This window comes from Phalangium opilio, unplaced genomic scaffold (genome assembly GCF_054372755.1).
Source record: "Phalangium opilio isolate 3A_F unplaced genomic scaffold, DU_Popi_V2 ptg000017l_1, whole genome shotgun sequence".
In the NCBI taxonomy this organism is placed as follows: Eukaryota; Metazoa; Arthropoda; class Arachnida; order Opiliones; family Phalangiidae; genus Phalangium; species Phalangium opilio.
The window spans coordinates 4,883,563-4,907,925 of NW_028324151.1; the positions used below are offsets into that span (position 1 = coordinate 4,883,563).

The window sequence follows — 24,363 nt, forward strand, 5'->3', positions numbered from 1 at the left end:
TTCAAGGTTTTTGATATTGTAAAGCAGCTTATTCATAGTCATAGAAATAGTTTAGTATTCTTTGGAATAAAAATTAGTCCTTTAGATTAAGCAAAAGAAAAATTTTCGAACTATTTTAATGTTTCTTTAGGAAGAAGTTAAAGTTTACTGGAAGTGGAGTTCATTTTGATTTAATAGTTTTTATAATAGGGCGAAATTAAAACTTACTTAATGGGAAAAGTTACGCAATATTCAAATGATGTAAAAATACCGCCTCCTTCCTTATGAGTCTCGTACATTTCGACCGATTTTGCTGACAAAGGTCTGCTGGGTAATACGCTGTCATCTTTTAAAATGGCGACCAGGAAAATGTCCAAAATATACTAGCAAAGAGCTAGCAGTTCAATTTTAATCAGTATACTTGACTAACGTGGCAAAGAGAGGGCCTGGCAACACTGCACTGAAGTTAAAGCTTGGAGAGAGGGGAGGAAACTGTAGATAGGAATAGGAAGAACAATAAATTTATTCGTTGTAGTCTTTTAGCGGTTTGGAAAAACCAAGATGCTCAATATAAATAAGCTTAATTTCAAAAAATGACTGAAAATTTTCGTACAAATTCCTGAATACCTTTTTTTCAAACTTTATTGCGAATATATAATAATCAAGTTTTACAACGAGTTAATCGTAAATTTGTTAATATTCTTCGTAATTTTTATAATATTTTAAAAATCATGAACCGATATAGATTTTAGACAATTTTATTTATTTATTTATTTATTTTTATTTTTTTTAACTTAAACCTTAATTTGAATAACAATAATAATTAAGAACCCGAACCATAAAATACATAATTTTCCGAAATCCTCGGCGTCGCTATAAAAAATCAAATCAAGGACCTATATAAAACTATAAATGGATACAAAAAAAAAATCGTATATACTCAAAAAGGAAAAATTTGAATAATTTATCTCATTTTTGCCACGATGGCTTTCGCAATAATTCTTCATTAAGGAAATGTTCTTTGGAAGGTCGAGGTACTGTACCACTCCGTCCCCTCCCTGTCCCCTTTTGGCGCCTTTTTCTTTTATATTTTTTCGCGCGCAAAACTTTTTACTAGATTAATTACATTTCCCGCGTTTTCCCGAGATGAGCGTAGCGACGCGAAAGAACTCGGAAAATAAAGAGAAGAGTTTTTATCTTTTTTTTTTGGTTTTGGTTCGAAGGTGGTATGGTGGAGTGGCGTTGAAAGTTGAGATCTTCTTATATTTATATATATATATATGTATGTATAATCAAATTCGGAATTTTAGAAATAGAGACGATCATATATATACGAAGAGTAATCACTCATAAAACGTTTTTGACTTAAATGAATGAATGAACGAACAGAAAGGCCGGTTTATTTTTCTTTTTGGATTTTTCTAGAACATCCTTATTCCTTCATCTTTCTCCAACTTCTTATTCTTCTTCTTCAACTTTCCATTGGGATTTCTGTAATTGAATAATTACTTAGTGAATTATATGATTTAATTTATAGTCGGCGTAATGATGTAGCTAGAATAGGAATTCATCAAGTGTTTTAGAGAGAGTTCAATTAAGAAAGTTATAGTAGTTAACGTGTTGCGTTAGATTTAATTAATTCCGGACTTGAATTAAGCTTTATGCAAGTTCTTGTATTTGAGTTAAGTTTAATTTTAAATTTAAATTTAAATTGGAAAGTGAGTATTATACAGGGTGTTTCTGATGAGGCTGGTATGAATTAAGGGGGATGTTCATTGGGAGTCGAAAATGTAACTTCTATCTATGACATTTTGCCACAAGAGACACTGTTTTCGAGTTAAACTTATTATGATGGTTGAAATAGTCTCTATATTACCCAACTGGGCCGATCACATGGGTCCCATATAAGTTTAAGAATGGTTGTTATTATTCAGCCCCCAAATACCTTAATTGGACCCTGGTCACTAATACTAACCACGCAACCAAACTAAAGTAATTAAAATACCCATTTTATCTCCTTTTGGGAAACCTATCGATGTTGTAAAATCCCTAACCAATTATAGACCATGTTTCTCTATAAGTTTGTCACTGGTTACAAACTGGAGTTTGTCATGAAGTGACGTGGTCATAGATTCGAGGTAAAGCGACGTACGCCTGGTGAGGCGCTGTCAAAGGCTTAGTAATGCAGACTAAATAGGACCTAGATGGAAGTCCTGCAAAATTAATTAACCGAGTGTAGGACTTCAATTCTCGCTTCCGTCGTTCTGCTAGAACTAGCTCGAGCTGTAAGTCTCCAGCATTACGAAGTATATATAGGTAGTGTCATACTTATGGAAGCAACATATCTTATAATCTTATGCTTTAACCATACCTTTATAAGCGATCAGTGATTTGGGGCTGCCGCTGATTGGTGGGAGGAGGAATCGTGGGAATTTTCTGGCACTATGACTTGTTCCGGTTGTACGACGGACCTCTTTTCGATGGCTTGGTGGCGTCCGTATCCTCCGAATTCAGCTGGGGCTCCGTATTCTCGGCCGTCGGGAGCCAAGTCCAGTAGCTAAATACGTAGATAAATTTAAGGGACATACAAAATTTATTTATAGATAATTTTAATCTAGTTCTTAAAAGTTGATTAAACGACTCTTAACTCTCTCTCTCAGGCAGGCTTTAAGAGAAGTGGATATACTTAGCTCTAGCGGTCTTTCATTAGGCTTAAGTTAAGAGGTTGTAGATGCAACGACCGCTGCACGGACGCGGGCCTTTCCGCTCATTAAGTAAAGTAGGCTTATAATTAAGTCAAGAACCCAGTACCCGGTGTAGCATCGCATCCTGAGTTCTGACCTTTGATCCCTAGCTTGTTTTAATACGAAGTTAAACATGCCTTTTATAAGACACTGTAGTGGTATAGTATAATACCTCTGACGTAGCTGGGGCTAATAATAAATTTTGAATACTGGAATTTAGAGATAGACGCTTAAATTTTCTTTATTAGCATACTATATGCAGGACTATAATTTAATTCAGTGATAAGCGTGATTCCTTTTTAATTAGGGCTTCTTTTAAACTTGTTTTAGAAAAATAGGCAAAATAGCGGAAGAGTGGATCGATCGTAAATTGGTCTATTTTTCTCAAGATGTTCGATTATTATGTAGTGATTCTTCTACGGAAAACATTTTTATTGGGGGTGGGGTGGGGGTTTCCAAGAAGCGATATCTAGTTTACTAGGGAGAAGGTATAAATTCGTCACATTTTCAGCTTTATCTCCAGTCCAAACGTTAATCCCCGCCTCTAAATTACAACCAGCATCTCATTGGTTCTTGAAAACTCACGTCAGCGCGACGCGAATGACGAAAATTACGTATTTTCCGACTGAGGAGAGGCTGCGACATAGCCCGGCGTCCTTTTACGTCCCCCCTTGTATTTTGAAAGGTGGACTGGGACTATGGCGCGCGAATACTTAGGCATCTTAAACCTTCTCCCTAGTAAACTAGATATGGGTTCTTGGTTTTTCTATAAGAGTATTTGGGAGCATCCTCTTTTAAGTTTATCACGGATGCTTTTAATCTACTCAAGGGGGTTTTACTTTATAAGCTTTTCTATTTCATAAGTACTTGGCAGCTTCTTACCTTCACCTATATTAGACTCTACGGGAAGATAACATTGAGTGTTACCGCTCTATTTTGGGAAAACGCTAAATTCCCTTAAGTATTTTATACACATAAAGGTAAAAGCCTTCCTTCTCTTGTATACAGCGACCCCTATATTTCGCTAATGGCTTTTTTTGTAAAACCATTAGAGAAACTAAACTATACATGTGGGGCTGTTTTCCAAGTATAGTGTATTTTTATTGCATAATCCTGATTGGAGAATAGACCTGTCTGTTTATAGGGCAATATTCGTTAATTTTTTAGTCTATTTCTTGAATTTTTTTTAGTACTAGGGCTACCAGCCCTAACTTGGAACAGTTCTAATTAGGAACACTTCTCTTAAAATCGTCATAACTTGAGTTTGGTAGCTTCAAATGAATATTTTAAGGGCTTATTTTGTAGATTTAAATTATGTCTATTTATAGAACACGGTTTCAAGACTCTAACGTAGATTCTAGAGGAGATAGAACCATAATTAGACACCCTTATATTTTGAGTAATTAATTTTAACGAAAATGCAGTGAAATTTCTCCCATTGGTCTAAGGAAATAAGCGCTAACGGGCAATAGGAAACAACTAGGCAGAACCATGTTGATCAGTCGTTAATTGCTACTTTGTACCCTGTATAATTCATAAACTTTAATTATGATAATCTTAAACGTATAGTGTATGGCTATGGAAGCTTTGTTTCCATGCAATAAATTCGGCTTTTGAGTCGTCAGTCCTCACCTACAGCTCTCCTATTTCACTATATGTATGTTATTCCGATTTACCCTTTGATGCCACTCTGAAACGTAAATAACAACTTTACAATGTTTTGATTATGTATCGAAAGATACGCTATTTGTTGCCTTTGATGAAACTCCAATACATAATCATTTCACAACTCCGGAAAGGTTTTTCCAAAATATTTTGGGGTAGTATTTTTATGTTCCTTTCAAACAAACTTTTCTTTACAACGGAATAACGATTAATCTTACTCTCAATTTAATCGTAAAAGATGAAATAGTCGTCCTTCGTGAATGGAACTTGTCCCCCTATCATCATACTTTAACCTTAATCAAAAAGATGAAAAACATTCCGTGAAAGGATAAAAAGCATCCCGTGTCTTTTCATCACAGATCCACGCAGTGCAATCTTTTCTAAACTTCTTCGTTTCCCTTTTTAAAATGGGAATCCAAGGACCAAGTTCTTTGCCACGCAACAGCTAAGTGCTTAATGTTCATTAATATAAATCCAAAATTCTAGACTATAACCAAGAAGCGATATCTAGTTTATTAGGGAGAATATGCCTAAGTACTCGCGCGCCATAGTCCCAGTCCCCCTTTCAAAATACAAGGGTGGGGGACGCAAAAGGAGGCCGGGCTATTTCGTCCCTCCCCTCAGTCGGAAAATATGACTGTAATTTTCGTCCTTCGCGTCGTGCTGACGTGAGTTTTCAAGAGCCAATGAGATGCTGGTTGTAATTTAGAGGCGGGAATTAACTCCGGACCTACGTTTGGACTGGAGATAAAGCTGGAAATGTGGAGAATTTATACCTTCTCCCTAATAAACTAGATATTACTTCTTGGTATAACCTAACTCTTTTGAGATAGAGGGTTGGATTACACTGGTCTCTTGGCCCATTAAAACAGTCTTATTTATTCTGTAAAAGAACACTATCTCTAGCTGGTTTGTAAATGGATATTCGCTCAGATTTTTCTTAGACTTCTGTCTGTGTAGTTTATTCCGTTTTTCTTTGGGATGGTCCGAGCTGCTCCAAATCCCATTCACCCAATGTATTTTAGAATGTTCCCAGAGGGGTTCTTAGAGCAGCACGAAAGAAGCAAGCGCGTCATTAGTCTTAATGCATTCTCTAGACATGGGGTTGGTCTTGGGTCTTCTTCTTCCAATTTTATTTTTTAATTCTTTACGCTAATAGCTATTGAAGGGCGCTGTGTTTTTAATCTACTATTGCATATTGAAATAGTCTATTTTAGATTTAATATTTAGGTCAGTTTACTTTAACTATGTTATGTTAATAAAGGGTTGAATGACATGATAATTTCAATTTTCCGTTTTTGCATAGACTATTTCCATGGAATTATTTATTATTGCTGCACATGGTTGGCAAGTTTTTGCCAGGGATGCCCCCTCCCCAAAAAACGGTCTAGCGACGCCACTGGCATGAGAAAATGCGAGTGATTAGCCCCTCGACACGATTTTATTGTTTATAATGCAGACCTTTCAGACCTTATTTTTCCCTTAAAGTGTTAGAACTCTCTCTCTCGTCTGTATAAAATATTTATGTCGCCCGCGCTGCGTTTAACTTAATTTCCAAGAGAAAAAGGTTTTAGATTTTTATAGTCGAACTTGACTCTCCTGGCGAAATGTTTCTCTTTTATCTTTAATCCCTAGACAGTCCGTGATTGGGAGGGAAAAATGCGCGGGCAAGAACTTAAAATTTCCGTTTTCGAGCTATGGGACTTACGCTTTCTTATTACGGAATAAATTGTTACCTCTTTTATATCTTTAGCTTTTAAGGCCGAATTTCAACGAAAAGGGTTTCAGGGCGAACTGAAAAGCGATCATTGAATTAAGCATGGGTGAAAATGCCGATGCGTATAATCAGAAGGGGATAATAGAAGAAGGATGACACTCTGTATAATCTTAATACTTTAGTTATGCAATGTCATGATTCTTTCCAGGATCATGATTCATGCACCTTTTTGTTTGCTCTTCTGCACGCTCATCAAACTTCAGATGGGTAACTAAGTATTATATACTTCTGTAGGAGCTCTTAGATTTAGACTAAGTATTAGTCTTTATTAGAAATACTAAGGCAGTGATAAAATTATAGCATCTTGCAATACTAACCTTTCGTTAATAAAAACTGTTTAGACTGTTGACTCGTATATAGCTGCCAAGCTCTTCAGTATTTTCCAATTTTCCTATTGGTCAATACTGGAGTCAGGATCTACCACCAACGCGCGCGTATCTCACTATCTTTTAGAAGCACCCTCTTGAATGTAATTAAGGCAAAAGCCGAGCCATTATCATTAACGATCTTTTATTGTAATTCTTATTAGAGAAGATACTTAAAGAGTCAGAACAAAACCTTCGCTTCTGGTTAAAATCACTCAACTTTCGTCTTTCCCTAAGTAACCAAAATACGTGGTTTCGGCTTTAATTAAAAGGAGTCTCGATAGTGGACGTTTTGAGACAAAGGAATACATCGGAGAGAATCTTGAAAGTTCCCTATAGCTTAAGAACAAATTAGAGGGGACGCGAAATAGATCAAACTTAAGTTATCAAACGCCACTATAACAGGGTTCATACAAACCTGGAAAAATCAGGGAAATAAATAGTTGACAAAAACCTCAGGGAAAATTCAGGGAAATTTAGAGTTTTTAATAAAATTCAGACAAATCAGGGAAATTTGCGTCAAACAGGGGCCGAGTAATTAAGCAAAATGTTCATAAACATACCTCCCTCCATAGGATTAACATTACACTATACTTTGGAGGCTCATAACTCTGGTTATATTTTTATAATTAGAGATACGGCGATGTCCTTTGATTATGTAATAGTCATATTTGCCCCCCCTCCTTCGTAAACATTTGCTCCATAGGATACTCCATATAGGGGAAAAACCTGGAAAATTGAGGGAAGTATATGGGGGAAAACCGGGAAATTTCAGGGAAATTTGTTTTCCAAAAGTTGTATGAACCCTGACTATAGTGCTAAAACCCTATAGAACCTCTCAAATATTTTGAAGGAGCGAGAAATACAGGGAACCTTGCAGAAGTGTACAATACTTTTCTTCGAGAGAAGTGTATCAGCACAAAGCGCGGTAATTGTAACATGTTTCTTCTATTATCCCCTTCAAGTTATACATATTATATTTACGCCTCAGATTTTAGTTGTTGACATAAAGTGCACCAATTTCAATCAGAAGTTACATAACCCTATATGGGATTTTGAGACTTATATGAAAACGTAACCTAGAGTAGAGTTTTTAACATTTATTATTTAAAAATGTGTTTCGTACTATTCCTAAGTCGTATATCAATTTAATATCTTTTGAACTAGGGCAAAAGATATGTGTTAGAGGCAGAGCGCCAAGTTTCCTACTCATAAATCTGGAAACTTTGTATTATGATATAACTTATTCTCAAAGGAGTAATTTTTATATCTTGGGATAAAAATATACAAAAGAAAATACGAAAATTCTCGGCTCGACTTTGAATCTCATCTCTCTTTCAAACGTGTCAAAAAAATGGATGCGGATATTTTTTTTTTGCATTCTAGTCTAAACTGCGGTAAAATCAAGAGTTGATAACAATTAGAGAGTGTTATGGTCTATTACTTTTTCCATCACCCATATTTTTAAGCGCACAGACTCTTTCGTTTTCCATTGGCTTTTCGGAATACCAAATTAGAGCTCTTCTGGGCATGCGTGAAATTCGTAATTTTATCAGTGCATTGGGATTTAGAATCACCATGAATTTTCAATGTATCTATCGGCCGAGTAGTGTTACACGCTTATTGTCACGTGATATTACCCAATCACTACTCAGGGAATTATAGTAACACTACTACTTCAAAGTATAGTTCTTGACACGCCCCTTCTGTAACGCGTGGTTCATGCCTTTAAGGTAGGATTGTTACTCTCTGCTAATGGACTCTTGCACCGTACAGCTAAAGTTTTTGGGGACTTTATCTAGTCCCCTTGGTGCATTATGAAAAATGAAAAACCATATTTTGAGAGATCTTCTTCCGTATTACCTGATTTGATATAAAAATCAGTCTGCGGGGTATGGGTAAAAACAGATGCTTTCAAATCATTTTACTTTTACTCCCTACCTAGATCTTTTATCCTTGCAGGGCATATAGGCCTAGCTCAAGATTTATGTATTTTAGATATAAGATATTGACGATGCCCCATGAGATGATGAAATGAAATATGAGAGTTATTTTCAATTTCAAGTTTATCTTTTTCCCTTTTTTTAATGAAAAAACTTAGTTGGAAATCTATTCGCATTATAGCTATCTTCAGTTAAGATCAGTTCTTACTTTGATGAGAAATTTAAAGGAGTTTAGAACTTGTTTTTCAAGCATACATCACTTCAGTCAGGGCATGCTTGTATGGGAAGTCAACCCTCTTGAATTTCACCCCAAGTTGTTAATGGTAATAATTGAATCTTTTGGCCACGCGTGCTGAACTTTTCGACTCAAAGATCAAAGGTTTTCAAGAACTTCCGAACACTTAACGCGTTTTAAGGAAGTTTCGATCTTAACCAACCCTTTCTTTTCAAAAGAAACATTTTCTTATACAGGGTGTTTCTAATAAGTTTGGCATAAATTAAGGGGGGTTTTCTTTGGGCCATTCTGAGTCTTCTACCTCCATTTTGTTGGCAACAAGGGACACTGTTTTCGAGTTATGATTTGTCAAAGTGTTTTAGGGATGACCCCTTAATTAAATTAGAAATCATTGTCTCAATCAGTTTCTTAATTTAATTTAAGGGGTCATCCCTAAAATACTTTGACCAATCTTAACTTGAAAACAATGGCCCGGACGGCAAAATAGAGATAGAACATTTTCGACTAAAAATTGCACTTCAGAAATACCCTGTATAAAGTTAACTTTTTCAAAATTTTAATAAAACTTATTATCGGTAGTTGTAATAAACTAATTAAATTACCTAGAATTTAACAAATAATTTGGACATTTTTTTATCTCCAAAATTTACTCCTAAAATTTCTTAGGGTCAAAAGGTCAAGTATATAAGCGACTTCTCACTCGCTACTGAAACGTTTCGACTTATCCCGCGTCGAATTTCAAACATAATATTACGATAAGGAATCGTAAGTGTCCATCATATCTTATACTTACCACTTTTAGAACCTCCTTCATTTGTTCCCTCCTGGATTCGTCAGCCCTAGTTGGCAAATAACGTCCCTCGACGGTGTTCCATGCACCGCAGTAGACAATGATAACCAGGACAGCGAGGAAGGCGATGTTCGAGATTGAAGTCACTGTTAAATGACAAAACAAAAACCGTTAGTTTTCTTTCTAAAAATAGAAATTTTTTGACGACAAAAAACAAACTCGATCCAAACCATCGCCCCCGAGTTATATAATAGACTATCAGCACACTGAGCCTTTATCAGAACAATTTTTATCAGACTATAACAAAGAGCTTCTGTTGGGCTTTTCCGATTTCATTTTTGGTTTTCAGTTGACCGACCGAAACTTCATTGTAAGATAAGATTTTGTTCCAGGAAAGGGTGCATGACCCGCGCTCCATTCTTTAAGAGATAGTCAGTTCCACCTGTCCTGTGTTTACTCCGAATAGTGTCCAGCGGCTTGTTACACGACATATAGTGCTGGGTTATACCGTATTTTTCAAGGAATGTCCTGTACCAAAATGTCATTTTGCGCCGCCTTTTCCATCACTTTTCTTACTCCTTCAGAAGTGGTGTTTTGTTACACGCGGGGTAGTATTTGATAGATCGTATATAAAGTTAGGAATGAACTATACTAGAACGGGTGACAATACGTGATACGTTAACAGTACTTATTTCAGAGTTTTTATTTACGTGGAATCCCTGAAAGACCCGGAAGTAAGGGATAAATTGGATAATAACAAAAATAATTCTTTTGCGAAAATCGTATTTATTTAGGCAGGGATTTAGGAAATTCAAATGTTCAAAAATCATTGTTAGAAAAAGTGTCCAGAAATTAATCGACAAATGAATTAAATAATTACATATAAGAATATAGTCGTAATAATTAATAATATATTAATAGAACATTCGTCACAGTACGACTTCTATGACGCCTACTTTTCAAGTAAAAAATGTGTTTTATTGACAGTCCTAACTTGGAACAGTCAGCTCTAAAATGGAACACCCCGTCCCAAACTTAGAACAACCTGTGTTTAATTTTGAACACCCAAAAATAAGCGTGAGAAGTCCAAATTAGGACCAATGTGGGTGAATTCAATTTGAGATTCAAAGACAATTAAAATAATTTCGGGAACTGATTAATTCTGAAATCTTCAGCTCTCTTGGTGGCCAAAACGTTTTTAAGTTTAATACGAACGCGACTGACTATATACAGATCAGTTGACACGAATATCCGAGTCACTTAAGTTCTTTCGATTTACGGAGTTTATAAAACTATGCTAAGACTTTTGCTCTACAGTTTCCTCCTCCTCCAACTCCCTTGCAAGTTTCGAGTGACTGCTTCCCTAATCCCGCACACTTAAGGCCCATTCAGACTGAGCTAAATCGTACGCCAAGTTGTTAATTTCGTTTAGGTAGCATAGGTGTACGTTCAGACGTAAAAGCAGACGACTTTATATGGTGATTTTTGAGCCAAGACTTTTGAATACTAAAATAGCTGCTCATCCAAAATGAAATTACAAATACCGCGCCTAGAATCCTTAAAATTTTCATACATCGTCTGCTAATGCGTATCTCACTCGATCACGTGTTAGTAAGGCATGATTTAGTGAGCTATGACTATAGAAAAGGTGCTAACGAGGGTGGTGCCATCTCGACATGTACTAAAATGAAAATTTTCAAAACTAAACCCAATCGAATATTTTACGTAGTTGTTGTCACGTGTCTAATTAAGCGTGCAAAGCGACTTCACCGACGTGCATGAACGTTAGATTCCAGTCTATAGTCTGAAGGGGCCTTGAATCGCCCCTTTAGTTCTTTCTATATACTTGGAAATACTTTCTTGGAAGATTGATGAATTCTGTTTTGGTGGCCCCTTTTGCTCGCGGCTTCGCTATACGTCGCGGTCCTTTCAAAAGTCTTTGAAAAGGATTTGCTATTGCAGCCTCTAGACCATCCCTCTGCATTTTAGCCAAATTTACATAGGGAATTCGATACGAGTTACTTGAGGTTTATAAAATACAAGATATAACGAAATTCCCGTGCCACTTTTTAGACTTCTATCGAGCAAACATACATACTCTTATAGGGTATAAGATTATATTGAAGAATAAGCTACTGCAGTGCAAAGATGGTTTTAAGGTAAACAAGTTATCTTTCACTCTCTAGATAAAATCTAGCGTTGAAAAATAAATGAGATTCTGATTCTTCGATTGAATGTAATTTTCGAACTTTTTTATGTGGATTATTTGTACGATTCCACGTGTATTTTTAATTTGCAATCTTGGAAAGGGTTAAAATTATGCAACAGGGTTTCTTGTGTACTGATGAATCCATGTCGAATTTTCGCAGCTTATCAAGGTTGAATTTAACAAATAATCTAAATTGATTTCTGTAGTTTGAAAATAAGTAAAACGCCTTACGTTTTTTATTGAAACTTTTTTGGGATATTGACTTTATTTCAAACTTAAGAAATCGGCTCAGTCATACGTTAATGTTACAAATTTATTACATTTTCCAAAGGGTATTAGCTTGAAATTTGCATCTACTTCGGAAATTAATTTGCTCCTTAAGCTCAACTATACAGGGTGATTCTGAAAGGTCTTATCTCATGGTTATTACAACCCTGAAGGTTGAGGGCAGGTTGAACTAGAGAGTTAAACACTCGGTAGCATTGCGACAGAACTATCCCAATATCGGATATCATATCATATAAGTTATTGCCTGTCATTATCCCTCATATATTTTGTTTTACAATCCACGAGGACGTCCATGAGCCTGAGGTTTGTTCCTTTTGCAACGAATTTCCCGCCATTTCCTTTAATAAACGCCAACGCCGTAAAGGACACAAGGAAAAATATCTTCCAGGCAATCCGGACTCACCGGAAGCGCATTTAAGTGTGGCGCCCGCCCAACGGGACTGGCAAGATTCATGATAAGAGACCCGGCGTTATTTTTCTCTATAGCGACACTAGAAAAACCCCCGGACCCCGGACTGATAAATGGGGAGTGCGATAAAGTTTTGCTACTGTCCACTTTATAGAACTAATAGCCATAACCCGGGGTCTTAAGTATAAGGCCAGCATTCACTGCTACGTACGTTTATACGTTCTTATTTCGCTAATTCAGCATTTTCCGCCCTTTTTCTCTATTGGTTCTGATTGCATGAACATACCATAATTCGCGAATTGATGTTAGACTCTTACTATATCCATTTTTACGTCCCTCTTGGTGGTGCCTACTGCGGTTTCATTTTAGTTTTCTCTATTAAAGGCCGGGAAATAATCGTGGGCTACTGCAGAGATGTCTGTATTAATTTATATCGAAATCCATACAAGCATAAGTTTATAAGTGATATGTTCCATAAGTATGACAATACCTATACTTCGTAATGCTACTGAGAGACTTACAGTTCGAGAACGACGGAAGCGAGAATTGAAGTCCTACACTCGGTGGTTAATTTTGCAGGACTTCCATCTTCCTATTTACTATTTATTCTGCATTACTAAGCCTTTGACAGCGTCTCACCAGGCGTCTTCACTTTACCTCGAATCTATGACCTACTTCAATCACTTCATGACAAGGTCCAGTTTGTAACCAGTGACAAACTTATGGAATGAACATATCTTGTGAACTTATGCTATGACTTTATGACCCCGTTTCTTAAATATCAATTAATGGAAATAGACTGATTTCAATTTATTTGTTAATGATGCAAATAGTGTTCAAACGGTGTCAGTGTAGCTCGCGATATACTCAGGCTCTTCTATATACTTACACAATCTGGTTATGTTTATACTTTGCAAGGAATCCTGCGTTATATCAAAATAATTCCCCACAAATATATCAAGTCTTACAATATTTTGCAGTAGATACTGACCACAACAAGCTTATTACGAACGGGTTTAGACAGGAATGCATACCGATAACTGGAATCATCGTGTAGACATTATAAAATTAACCAGATGAATTAACTTGATAAATATATTGCAATTCAAACATTTTTAATTTAAGTTATAATTATGTTTTGTTTTTCTTTTTGGAAAAATTCTAAAATTTTATACAAAGTCCTCACTTCTGACAGTTGAGAAATTCTTCTCTTTATACATATTTTTTGATTGATTTTCGCGATATTCTGGTTTTAACAGACAGGGTCTTGATTTATGTCTGCGGGGTGCGCTTTGTGATAGAATCAGATATCTCTTTTTTCGTGTAAAATAAAATACGTATTTTTTGGAAGCAAACAACTCTCTGATTTAATATTCAGGTTTAAAATATAAAAATCTAGAAATATATTTTAGATTCAATTTATAAAATGAGGCGATGAATGCCTTTCTTGGCCTAACGAAAAAGGAGGAATATTTCCGGGATATGTAAATTAGATTGAATAATATAATATCGTTTCGTATGAAAAAAATGGATGAGAATAAATAAATATATGGAAGTTTTTATCGCTCGAAACATTCTGTTTCTTTTCGTCTTTTCCGAGCGCCAAATGGATCATATAAGTCTTGCCTGTATGCAAATTAGGTTTATAGTTTGAGGGCCATTTTGAATATGGGAAGGTTTTTGCCTCCCCCTTGCGTTGAAATGGTTTAAAATATAAATTTTATATCATTTATTCTCCAAAGTTTTTATTTGGAATTCAAGAAATCACTCACGGTAATAGTTTCCAATAATTACAGCCAGAAGTATATAATACTTCTCTTCGAGAGAAGTGAACCAGCACAAAGCGACCGGGGTAATTGAAACATGATTCTTCCCAACGTCATCAAAACATTTAGAGAAAGGTTACTAAACCGAATCACATACGCCATGTAAATAGTTCCCTCATCATTACTCTATTAGCGCTGCTTAACTATTTGCCAAGGCGCATGCGCTTGTGGAGTTGTGTCCCACGTCAAGACAATCAAGGTTTTTGGGTTGATTGCTGGGGATTTAGTATCAAACAGTTATAAATTTCACCCCAGCACGGTGCGATGTTCATCTGAAGTTTGATGAGCAGGAGAGCAAACAAATAGGGTGAGCCTAGGAAGAAAACCAGTATCTGATTCCTGGTAGCTGTATGCATTCCTTATAATGCAAATAGTCTCAAATTCCAATTTCACATCTCGATATTAAATTTTTAGATGTCGTAAAAATTTAATAGCTTTCGTAATTTGTTCATTATTACTTTGGGTGGGTTTTTGCATAACTAAGAAAGGCTTACAAATTACATAAAGGATCCATGCTGGTACTCGCACGGTACAGCAACAATTATTCGTCTTGAACAAAACCTTTTATTGTTTAAATTAGCATATTTCAACTTGCTGCCATCCTCTTTTCTTTCGCGTTCTTTTGTATTTGCCTTGGAAATAAATTTTTACTTTCAAGGATCGATCGAGTCTCTTTTAAAAAATAAGACTAATTTTCAAAGAAAAGGTTACGTTTAAATTTCATTTTCTATCTGAAAGATTTGCATTTAAATTGAGATTTTACACGACAATTCCCGAGTCTCTTTTTTTGAGTAGATAACTTTAGAAGACATTAATAATAAATTGTAACGCGATATAGCGTGAGTAAAGTGAAAAGAATAAGAAAAAACGCGAGATTCAATGAGATACGTTAATGAAGAGAATTTAAGTATCTGATCAATTGGATCTTCCGTGAAGTGACCTTGGTAAGGTAAAACCAATCCATCTCGAAGGAGTAATATAGTTTAGGGTTGGTAATTATAAAACCCTAATGCTTAAGGTTAAAGACTGTGACGATGTGACATAGTTGGTTGTATAAAAGAGGAGGAGATTATAGAGAAAATTTAACCCTCGACGTCATTTTATACATCATCTCACTAGAGCGAATGAAAGCCGAGCATTTCCTTGAACCGTAGCCCACTCGATCACCTTAGCTGCTCAAGCATAAAGCGTGATCTAGTGGGCTGATGCAAGCAGGTTGTTTGCTTTTCGCAATCCTGCGACGCCATTAGGCCTTGACTAGGTTAGTTTATTCACATTCATTTTAAAATCTAAGTATAAGATAATGAATGTGAATCAGTGTTCAGTTTAATATTAAAGCGTAACTTTCTCGCTTCCAAAAATTCGAAGGCCAAGGCTTAGACTAATCAAAGCGAATACTACCCTACAATACATCTAGGTCACATGACTTAGAGACCATAATATTTTCTTATAAAACCTGCAACTATTCCCCATATTCTCGTAAATATTCTTTGGCCTGGATGGAATAGATTACTCGAAGATGAATTTGATGAAGTTGTTCGTCATTGTATCTCTTAAAAGCCCTGAATTTTATATGTCCTTTTCATGTTCGGTTTCTTCCCACCATTGTTCATCACCCTTTGGGAGGTTTAAAAAGTATATAGGCCTTGGCTATAAGAACATTAATGACTCGCTGTCGACGTTGAAAGAGCATTTTAACACGCGCTGCTCTTTAAGTCTTGTCGTTTTCTTATCATGGCCGCACTAAGCTCGTTAAGAAGGATCTTTTTTTCTTCTTCTCTCCTTCTACTTTGGCTTTCAACCAATGACGAGGGCGTCTTAGCTTAGGGCTTTTTTCTTTTTCCAAGCTTTGGACTGAGATGCGCTAATTAAGGCCTAATTTGACCTCGCTGTCACTTTTCTACTTAACAACTTCTCGCGCTGCAACCTTTTTCGCTCGTATTAGTGACTTTAGACGTTCGTGATTAATTTGTGAATGTTGGTGAAACTACCTCCCTTTAGGTCCAAACACAGAGAGAATTATTATATTGTTAGTAAGAGGAGTGGAAAATCGTGTTGTCTTTCTTTAGGTGGAAATTTCTGTTTAAAAGGTTTTTACCTCTCCGAGTGACGATGATTTTAGGGATAAAGTTTCTTAAAACGATTTAACTAGAATTACGGTAAATTAATATCAGTTATATTTATTTAATTATTTAAGTACCTTTTAATTGCGTCTCGACTCGGAGAGGTTTATTTTGGTTTCCATTGCAACTTGTAAAAAATCTACCTGACCAATGAGAGCCCTAGTTTTAAATCCCGCAATAAGATTAGAATTTATTGATATTAAAGTAATAAATTTGTGTATGTTTGGCATTTTAAAATTTGACCCGGAATGCATACAGCTAATTGGAATTATTGAGTAACAATTTTCACTCAATTTTATGTAAGATTTCTTCCTTAAATAAATACATGGCCCTCTTTAAGATTAAATATATATCATTTAAGAAAAGCTATTTAAGCCGACTATAATTCAATTAACCCTTTTGCCTCGAATACGGGTTTTCTTTTCTCTTATATTATTATTATTTTTTTCTTACGATGTATTGTCCCTTAGAGGAAGCGAAAAGTTTCTCGCGGCTCTTAAGAAGGCGGCCGGCTTTTCTTTCAAGTGATTTTTCAATCAAGATAATCCCCTTTTGGTTTGACACTTATAAGCTTTGGCAATATTGGATTACGTTTTTATTGCTTGGTTTAACGAGATATTTTAAACTTTTACTTTCGTTACGCTGTCTTAATTAACAAAGGTTTTTTTTTTAATTATTGCAGATTTTTATGGATGACGGAAGGGTCTTGTATGGTTTTAATAAAATTTGGAGTTTTGAAAGTTTGGGTAAGTCAATTACGTAATTTATAAAACTTTTAGGGTAAATCAATTATTTAATTTTTAAACGTTTCATTGAAATTTAATTAGAACAGAATTTTATAATACAAACTAACGTTAATTAATATTAATCGCGTTTATAGTTTTAATTAAATTTATGCGTAGTAGTTGAAGGACTGCTTAATTAACGCGAGGAAACAATTAACTACCTCACTTTTAATCGGCATAATTATAATATTAACTGCACTAATGGTTAAAGATAAATTAATCATCTGATTAATTGAGATATCCGCATATATTATAACCATATAATATTTTTAAGTATTGGTCCGCCTTAAATTTCACAATTAAGAAAGATATGAATTTTATATTAAAAAAAAATATATTTTTGTATCGTACACCGGTGTATTGCGGGTAAAGGTTTTACAGGCGCTCGTAGGAAATACATAATCGGATTTACCCCTGCAGGTTCGGCAATTGAAATTTTGATTTTAAAATAAATTAAGCTAAAACAAATTAAATGGAGACAAAACAGGGATCAAAATACTAATCTGAATTATACAAAATACAGAAATACTTATTGGGATACTAATATCAAATGTTTTTCCAACAATGGGTCGAATCACTCATTCATTCATAATAAAGCTGCACTAATCGTTTAAGTTATCATCTGATTAATTTGAGATATTTGCACACATCGCAAATATATAATGTTTATAAGTATTGGTCCGCCTTGAGTTTCGAAACCAAGAAAGATATGAATTTAAAGTGAAAAATAAAATTATATAGTACACACCGGTGTATTGCGGGTTGGAGTTTTACAGGGGCTGGTAGGAAATACATTATCGGATTTACCCCTGCAGGTTCGGCAATTGAAAATAAATTTCGTAATGAAAAATATTAAGATTTTGAATTTTATAGTTCAACTTCAAAAGTATTATTTAATAATAATTTTAATTTTTAATAAAAACTATTTTAAGATTTTCTCTAAGCAGCAACTTTTGAATTCGCGCAACTGCTAAATATAAATAAAAACCCAATAAAACCCGGTAGACATGGATTTTTTTCGAACCCTGTTTCCAACCTATACTTATCATAGCGTATCATAGCTTTATGATATTCGAATCGTCTCTCTAATAAGCCTTTAACTAGCGTTAACTAATTACTATGACTCTATATAGGCATCGATCAAACTCGACGCAAACTGTGTAAAGTCGCTAAACAGTGGCCTTTGATTATAAGGTTTCCAAGTCACGGTTTAGTTACTGTGTATTAAGAGGGGCCCCTGATAGATTTCCGCCCCCCCCCATTGGGAGATCACCGGAATCCCCAAAGCCCGATGGAACCATAGAATCTCTCTCTCTCTCTCGGTCCCTTGTTACAGTATATACACTTTCCGAGAGTTTCAAATCCTAATATTTGCGACATCCCGTATTTACTAACCTTATGTCCAGCTATAGAGAGTTCTATAGCTTCACTTACACCAACAAAGTCATTAATTAAATGCTTCCAAACTCGGGCGCCCGCCCGGGACAAGGCCTATTATTTCTAAAAGGTGTTTGTTTGAATTAAAGACGCCTGAATGAACGTTTGATCAATTAGTAAACATGATCGTGACATATCCCAGGGTTCGTACAAACCTGGAAAACTAAGGGAACTAAAAATTTTACGAAAACCATATGGGCCTAATAGAGTATGCTCCATTTCGCCATAGAAACAGGCTTCATACAAACCCGGAAAACAGGTAAAACTCAAGGAAATAAATAATTCACAAAAACACAGGGAAATCTCAGGGATTTTTAGTAAAATTCAAGGGAATCAGGAAAATTTGTGAAATTTAAGTAAGTTTTTTCCTGAAGGGGTTGCTTTGAATAACTATAAAACCACTCCCGTTGTCATTACTCATTGTATGGGGAAAAACTGGAAAATTCAGGGAAATATATAGGAAATCACCTGGAAAACTCGGGGAAATATGGGATAAAACCGTGAAAACTCTAGGAAATGTATGGGAAAAAACCTGGGGAACTCTGTGAAATATATGGGAAAAACCTGGAAAACTCGGGGAAGTATATGGGAAATAACCTGGAAAACTCGGGGAAATATATGGGAAATAACCTGGAAAACTCGGGAAACTCGGTTTTCCAAAGGTTGTATGAACCCTGTAAATACCCTTTTAAGTTAAGTATTCGATAGAAAACGGTTTATAAGTAAGGTAAAGATTTTAAGGTGGATGTTAACAAGGACAGAATTAATTCGAGCAATTGAAGTATCTTGATAGAGAGGACAGAGATATGAAGATTTATTAAATTTTATTAACGCGAATATATCATTAAAAATTTAAAACCTGCTGTTAATGGAGAAGATACGAGTCTTATTTCTCTAAAATTTGCATTTAATTTATTTCGTAGCCTGAGGGTTAATTACAAGGTAGCTAACTTTACGCATTAGGGTATTTGCATTTCAGTGTAAGGGGGTCATCCATAAAATACTTTGACCAATCTCAACTTGAGAACAGTGGCCCGGACTGCTAAATGGAGATAGTAGTTACATTTTTGACTCAAAATCTATTTCCCAAAGAACATCCCCCTTAATTTATGCCATCCAGACTTATCAGAAACACCCTGTATACGTTATTGCATTAATAAACGACAGGGTATTTATCAAGCCTAACTCTCAGGCATCTTAAGTCCCCGTCAAACCTGTCAAGAAATTTTAACTCCTTAAATTTTATATTTAATATTTTATATATTAAAACGCCTGGTTTTCTGGACAAATATTTTTATTAAACCACTCTCGTGGAATAACACGCGAGATAACGTTTAAAATTTACGGTATAAAGTTTAGATAGGGTATACAAGGCCTAGGCTATACCAATTTATAAATTGCTTGATTTGCATATCATAATCAAAGGATCTTTGAGGATTTTAGAGATGTGATGGATTCGCAAATTATAGCGGCGCTTTACTGTTTTCCGGAGGTAAACACCGTATTAAAGATCACAACTCTCTCTCCTTCTCTCTCTCTCTCTCTCTCTCTCTCTCTCTCTCTCTCTCTCTCTCCAGCTTCTATTACAATAAATAATTATTTCGATTTTACAAGCTTTTAAGCTCCTACGTCTTTACGTCTTTGTTCGTTTCAAGTAGTTTATTGGTGAGTGATTTTCAACCTCATCCTTTCAGAGATTATGATCTTAACCCAGGCTTTGACTTATCTGATGTTAAGACCATAGCCTGTAATTGGAATATTTTAGTTTTAGGTTCAGGTGAAGTTCAATTGGTTCGGGATATGGTTCTTAATGGACTGAGATAATTGGGACAAACGTTAATGGTTTTGTTGTTCAATTTTAAGAGGTCAGGTACTTTGATATTTTGTTGGTAAGTAATTTTCACGTGGTGATTGGGAAACAAACAAAATACAGAAGATAATTTGTTGTTAATTAATTAATTTATTAATGCAGTTAATTTGCATTATTTCACCTCGGGGAATTCCCATTGAAAGCCATCAATGCCAATTTTAAATGCAATTAATAATAATTAAATTTTAAATTGAGTTTTAAGTTGTTTTAAGATTCAATGGACTTCCATTTGAATTTAATCAAACTCTAAAGTTAAACTTTTACAAAATTATCCTGGGGATTTTTCAAAAACAAACTTTTCCTATATTTTCATACCTTAATTCAAATATACCTGAAAATATATAAATAATTTTTACAGCCCTTCATATTTTAATTAGCCATTAACTTAATTGATAATTATACTAAACTATGGTGAGAGGCCATAGGCTATTTTTGGGAACAAAGTTTGAACAGAGTGGTTGGTTTAGCTTCATAGTACAGGTATTTACCATTTTTAAAATTTATCATAATTATATCACTTGAGGCAAGACTAAGGACCCCGAATAGCAAACCCATTTAGTATATTTACTTAATTTATAACGATCTGAAACTACTCTCTAACTCGGTAACGAAGTTAATGTTTGCCATTCTCTTCTCCCCCTCCCTTCCATTTTGTATCTACTAATTATTTAGGATTGTTATCTAATTAAGGGTGTACAATTAATTTTAATTTGTAAAACTGGGTGAAAGATCTATCTAATAGCCTGGAGTACTTAGAATTAGAAGGACTGCTTATTCCAATTAATTGGTAATTACATTATATCGAGGTTAATTTAATTAGTTTTAATGCAAGGTTTAAAATAGGAAATTAATCCCTTGATAGCGATGGTTTTGTGATGACGTAGAAAGTATTTTGAAAAATAATATATAGTAGTGAAGCAAACTTACAGGGGTTTGAGAAAAGCACTATTTTAAGCTAAGCGCCTGTAGAAAGGGTTTTCCCTCTGAACTTTGGTGTTTTCATCACAAATTAAAGGGGATGCAATTCGAGGTTTATTCGAAAACTTATTTCTTATTTAAAAGTTTAAATTAATATTTACCTTATATAATTTAATTAAAAATACATTATATAAACATTACTTTATTTCACTTAACGACAACTCTAATTTAAATATAGAATTTCTCTTAACAAGAAAGTTTTGAAATTTTGAGATAAATTTGAAATGCAAAACTTTTCGTCGTGTTAAGGGGCCACCCGGTTTAGTTTACTCGGCGACATATCATTGTTATCTCTTAGTTTAAGAGGAGCTTGAGATGTTAGGACTGCTTTCTTTTCTGTGTGATTTAACATTACGTATTAAACCGCTTAGGAACTTCTGCTATTGCAAACTGAACTTGATTGTTGGAGTAAGAGTGTATGGAGTTAAACCATTTTAAAAGTTTCTTAATAAAATCATAGCGCTTAAATATTTTATATGGGAAAAAAATATAAATGTTTTTCGTTATAAAAATGCCTTAATTATTTATTACTATTAGTAATGTTTTTTTTTTTTAATTTCAACCAACCTTTGAAGGGTTTAGTTCTCTTTGAACATCTCATAGTGTATATATTGGAAATTATAGCCTTTCCAAGAATATTACGCATTATACAGGGTGTTTCTGATAAGTCTGTATATCATAAATTAAGGGGGATGTTCTTTGGGAAATTAATTTTGAGTTAAAAATGTAATAACTTCTATCTCCATTTTGTTGACCACAAGGGACCACTGTTTTCGAGTTAAGATTGGTCAAAGCATTTTACGGGTGACCCCTTAAATTTAATTAAGAAACTAATTTAGACAATAATTTCTAATTTAATTAAGGGGCCATCCCTAAAACAATCCAAACATAAATAACTTTGAAAACTGCGACCCGGGCGACAAAAATTTAATAGAAGTTACATTTTTGACCCAAAATCGGACAGTTTCAGAAACAATTTACACCCTGTATGCCCACACAGAAGCGTTGCTAACAAGCCAAGGGAATAGAGGAAGCTAAGCTATAGGTAGTAGACGAAAAATGTCTAAATTAGTGTTCTTTAAGTTTCTCTTTCGCTTGAGAACTCACTCCATATCTCTTCCTTCTCTCCTGGGGCAAATATATATTTCTCTCTCAGCTTACCGTATATCTCTAAAACCTCAGCAGCGTTTTTCAATCTTAGTTGCTACCAAAGACAAAAGCTACCTTAATAGTTTTCCAAAGGGATTATATATATCCTCTTTTTCTTATAGTTTGTAGCCTTATTCTTGGGTTTATAATACCTTGAGAACATAGAGACCCGGTGCAAGCTTAAGTTATTAAAATTTCACTTCACGAACACTTGCTAAAATATATTTTCATAGTCGTTAGTTTCAATTTTTTGGCGCCGGAAAATGTAGGTTTTATAATAAAAATTTATCTTTTTGAGGATGAAATAGACCTGGTGCGGCGGCTTTAATATTTTATCTCACAGCGCTCTCGTAAATTTTGAGGTATAGTGGAGATTTAGAATATGTTACAAAAAAAATCTTTCTGCACATGGTTATCTCTTATCAGGAAATATACAAAATATACTAACCTCTAAATAATTTATTTATTTTTTAATTTTCAGTCTAGAACTCTTGAATTTATTTATTTATTCTTATTTAATTATTATTATTATTTTTTTTTTCAATTAATTCGAAGCCTCGTTTTCACCTGACACTTTGAACCGTTTTTGAAGAATAATGATTGAATTTTCTTATAAAAAGATCTCTGTTTTTAACATCTGGAGACAAATATTACGTTTTTGACCTTTCCCAAACGGTTTAAAACGGTGGTAAAACCATTTTTTTTGCATTCAATTCATTAGTTTATTAATAATTTTAACCACGGTGGTGGGTTACAAACGTCCATAGGAGAAATTAGTACTATTTACTGTTGTAAATTACCAAACATATTCCAAATTTTGGCATTCCGAGTCAAAACCTTTTTGAGTAAAACTAAGTGTACTAAACTGCCAAAGACTAAACTTACCCTATTTATTACTTCAGAGTTTAGTTTTTCCTTAATTTCCCATTAGTTAGCGTTATTTAAAGCAACTAAATTAGGTATAAAGTGTTTAAAATTCAAGGTGGTTTAATATACTACAAACCCGTAAAAGAATAAATTAGCATAAATTACCAAAAGAACGGTAATTTTATTTTTCCCAAAATTGGAAAAGGTAGTTTACCCTTTTTAAAAATTAAGATAATTTCGCATCTCTAACTTATTTCTTAGACTATACGGTAAAATTCCCCATTGAAAACGAAAACCATTTACAAACAGAATCACAAATTTCAAATCACGAGAAAACTATTTATTCAAAACTTACTCTTTTCGGATTTGGTTCTAGTAGCGATCAAGTGTTTCCAAAAATCGGAATTCAGGAATTTGAGTTTAGTAAATTTAATTTGGGTGAGGGTCGTAGTTCGTTTAAACTTTAGTTAAGTTTAAGTATAACTTCTTAAAGACTGGGATTTGCGAACTTGAATGGTACTATTACGGTGAAGAAACAGCTAGGGTTGTTTCGCGCTCTTGGTCTCTTTCGAATTTCGCTCCTTCGGTATCTAGAAGTTGAGTAAGGACCTGGGACCCGGATCGCCTGACTTTTATATCCCAGGAATCTCGGTATCCCCCCCCTCCCTAAAAGTTGAGGAGGAAGTTTTACAGAGTAGCTAGCATCCGTGGATCGTCAGAGGCTGAATTAAAGGGGGGCGGGACTACACCGTAACTCCTCCCAATGGATGTATTTCACTGTCTTCGTTATTACTTATTGTGTGGGCGAGCTAGTGATTATGATCACACTGTATGCTTCGATCGAATGATTTTTTCAAACAGTGGAATTGAAGCTGGAATACTTAAAAATTAAAGATTTAATTGAATAAATACTTAACTGATAAT

At 34.7% G+C, this 24,363-nt stretch overlaps 1 protein-coding gene across 1 annotated transcript; it reads right to left on the reverse strand.

The window, feature by feature from the left end:
• Positions 1-583: 583 nt before the first annotated feature.
• Positions 584-24,045, reverse strand: LOC149702638 (uncharacterized). Its single transcript, XM_089866508.1, has 4 exons — positions 23,795-24,045; positions 9,502-9,644; positions 2,351-2,536; positions 584-1,470 (listed from the first exon to the last, which is right to left on the reverse strand). Coding segments are annotated over exons 1-3 (318 nt in total). The 5' UTR covers positions 23,796-24,045; the 3' UTR covers positions 584-1,470; positions 2,351-2,362.
• Positions 24,046-24,363: the final 318 nt, after the last annotated feature.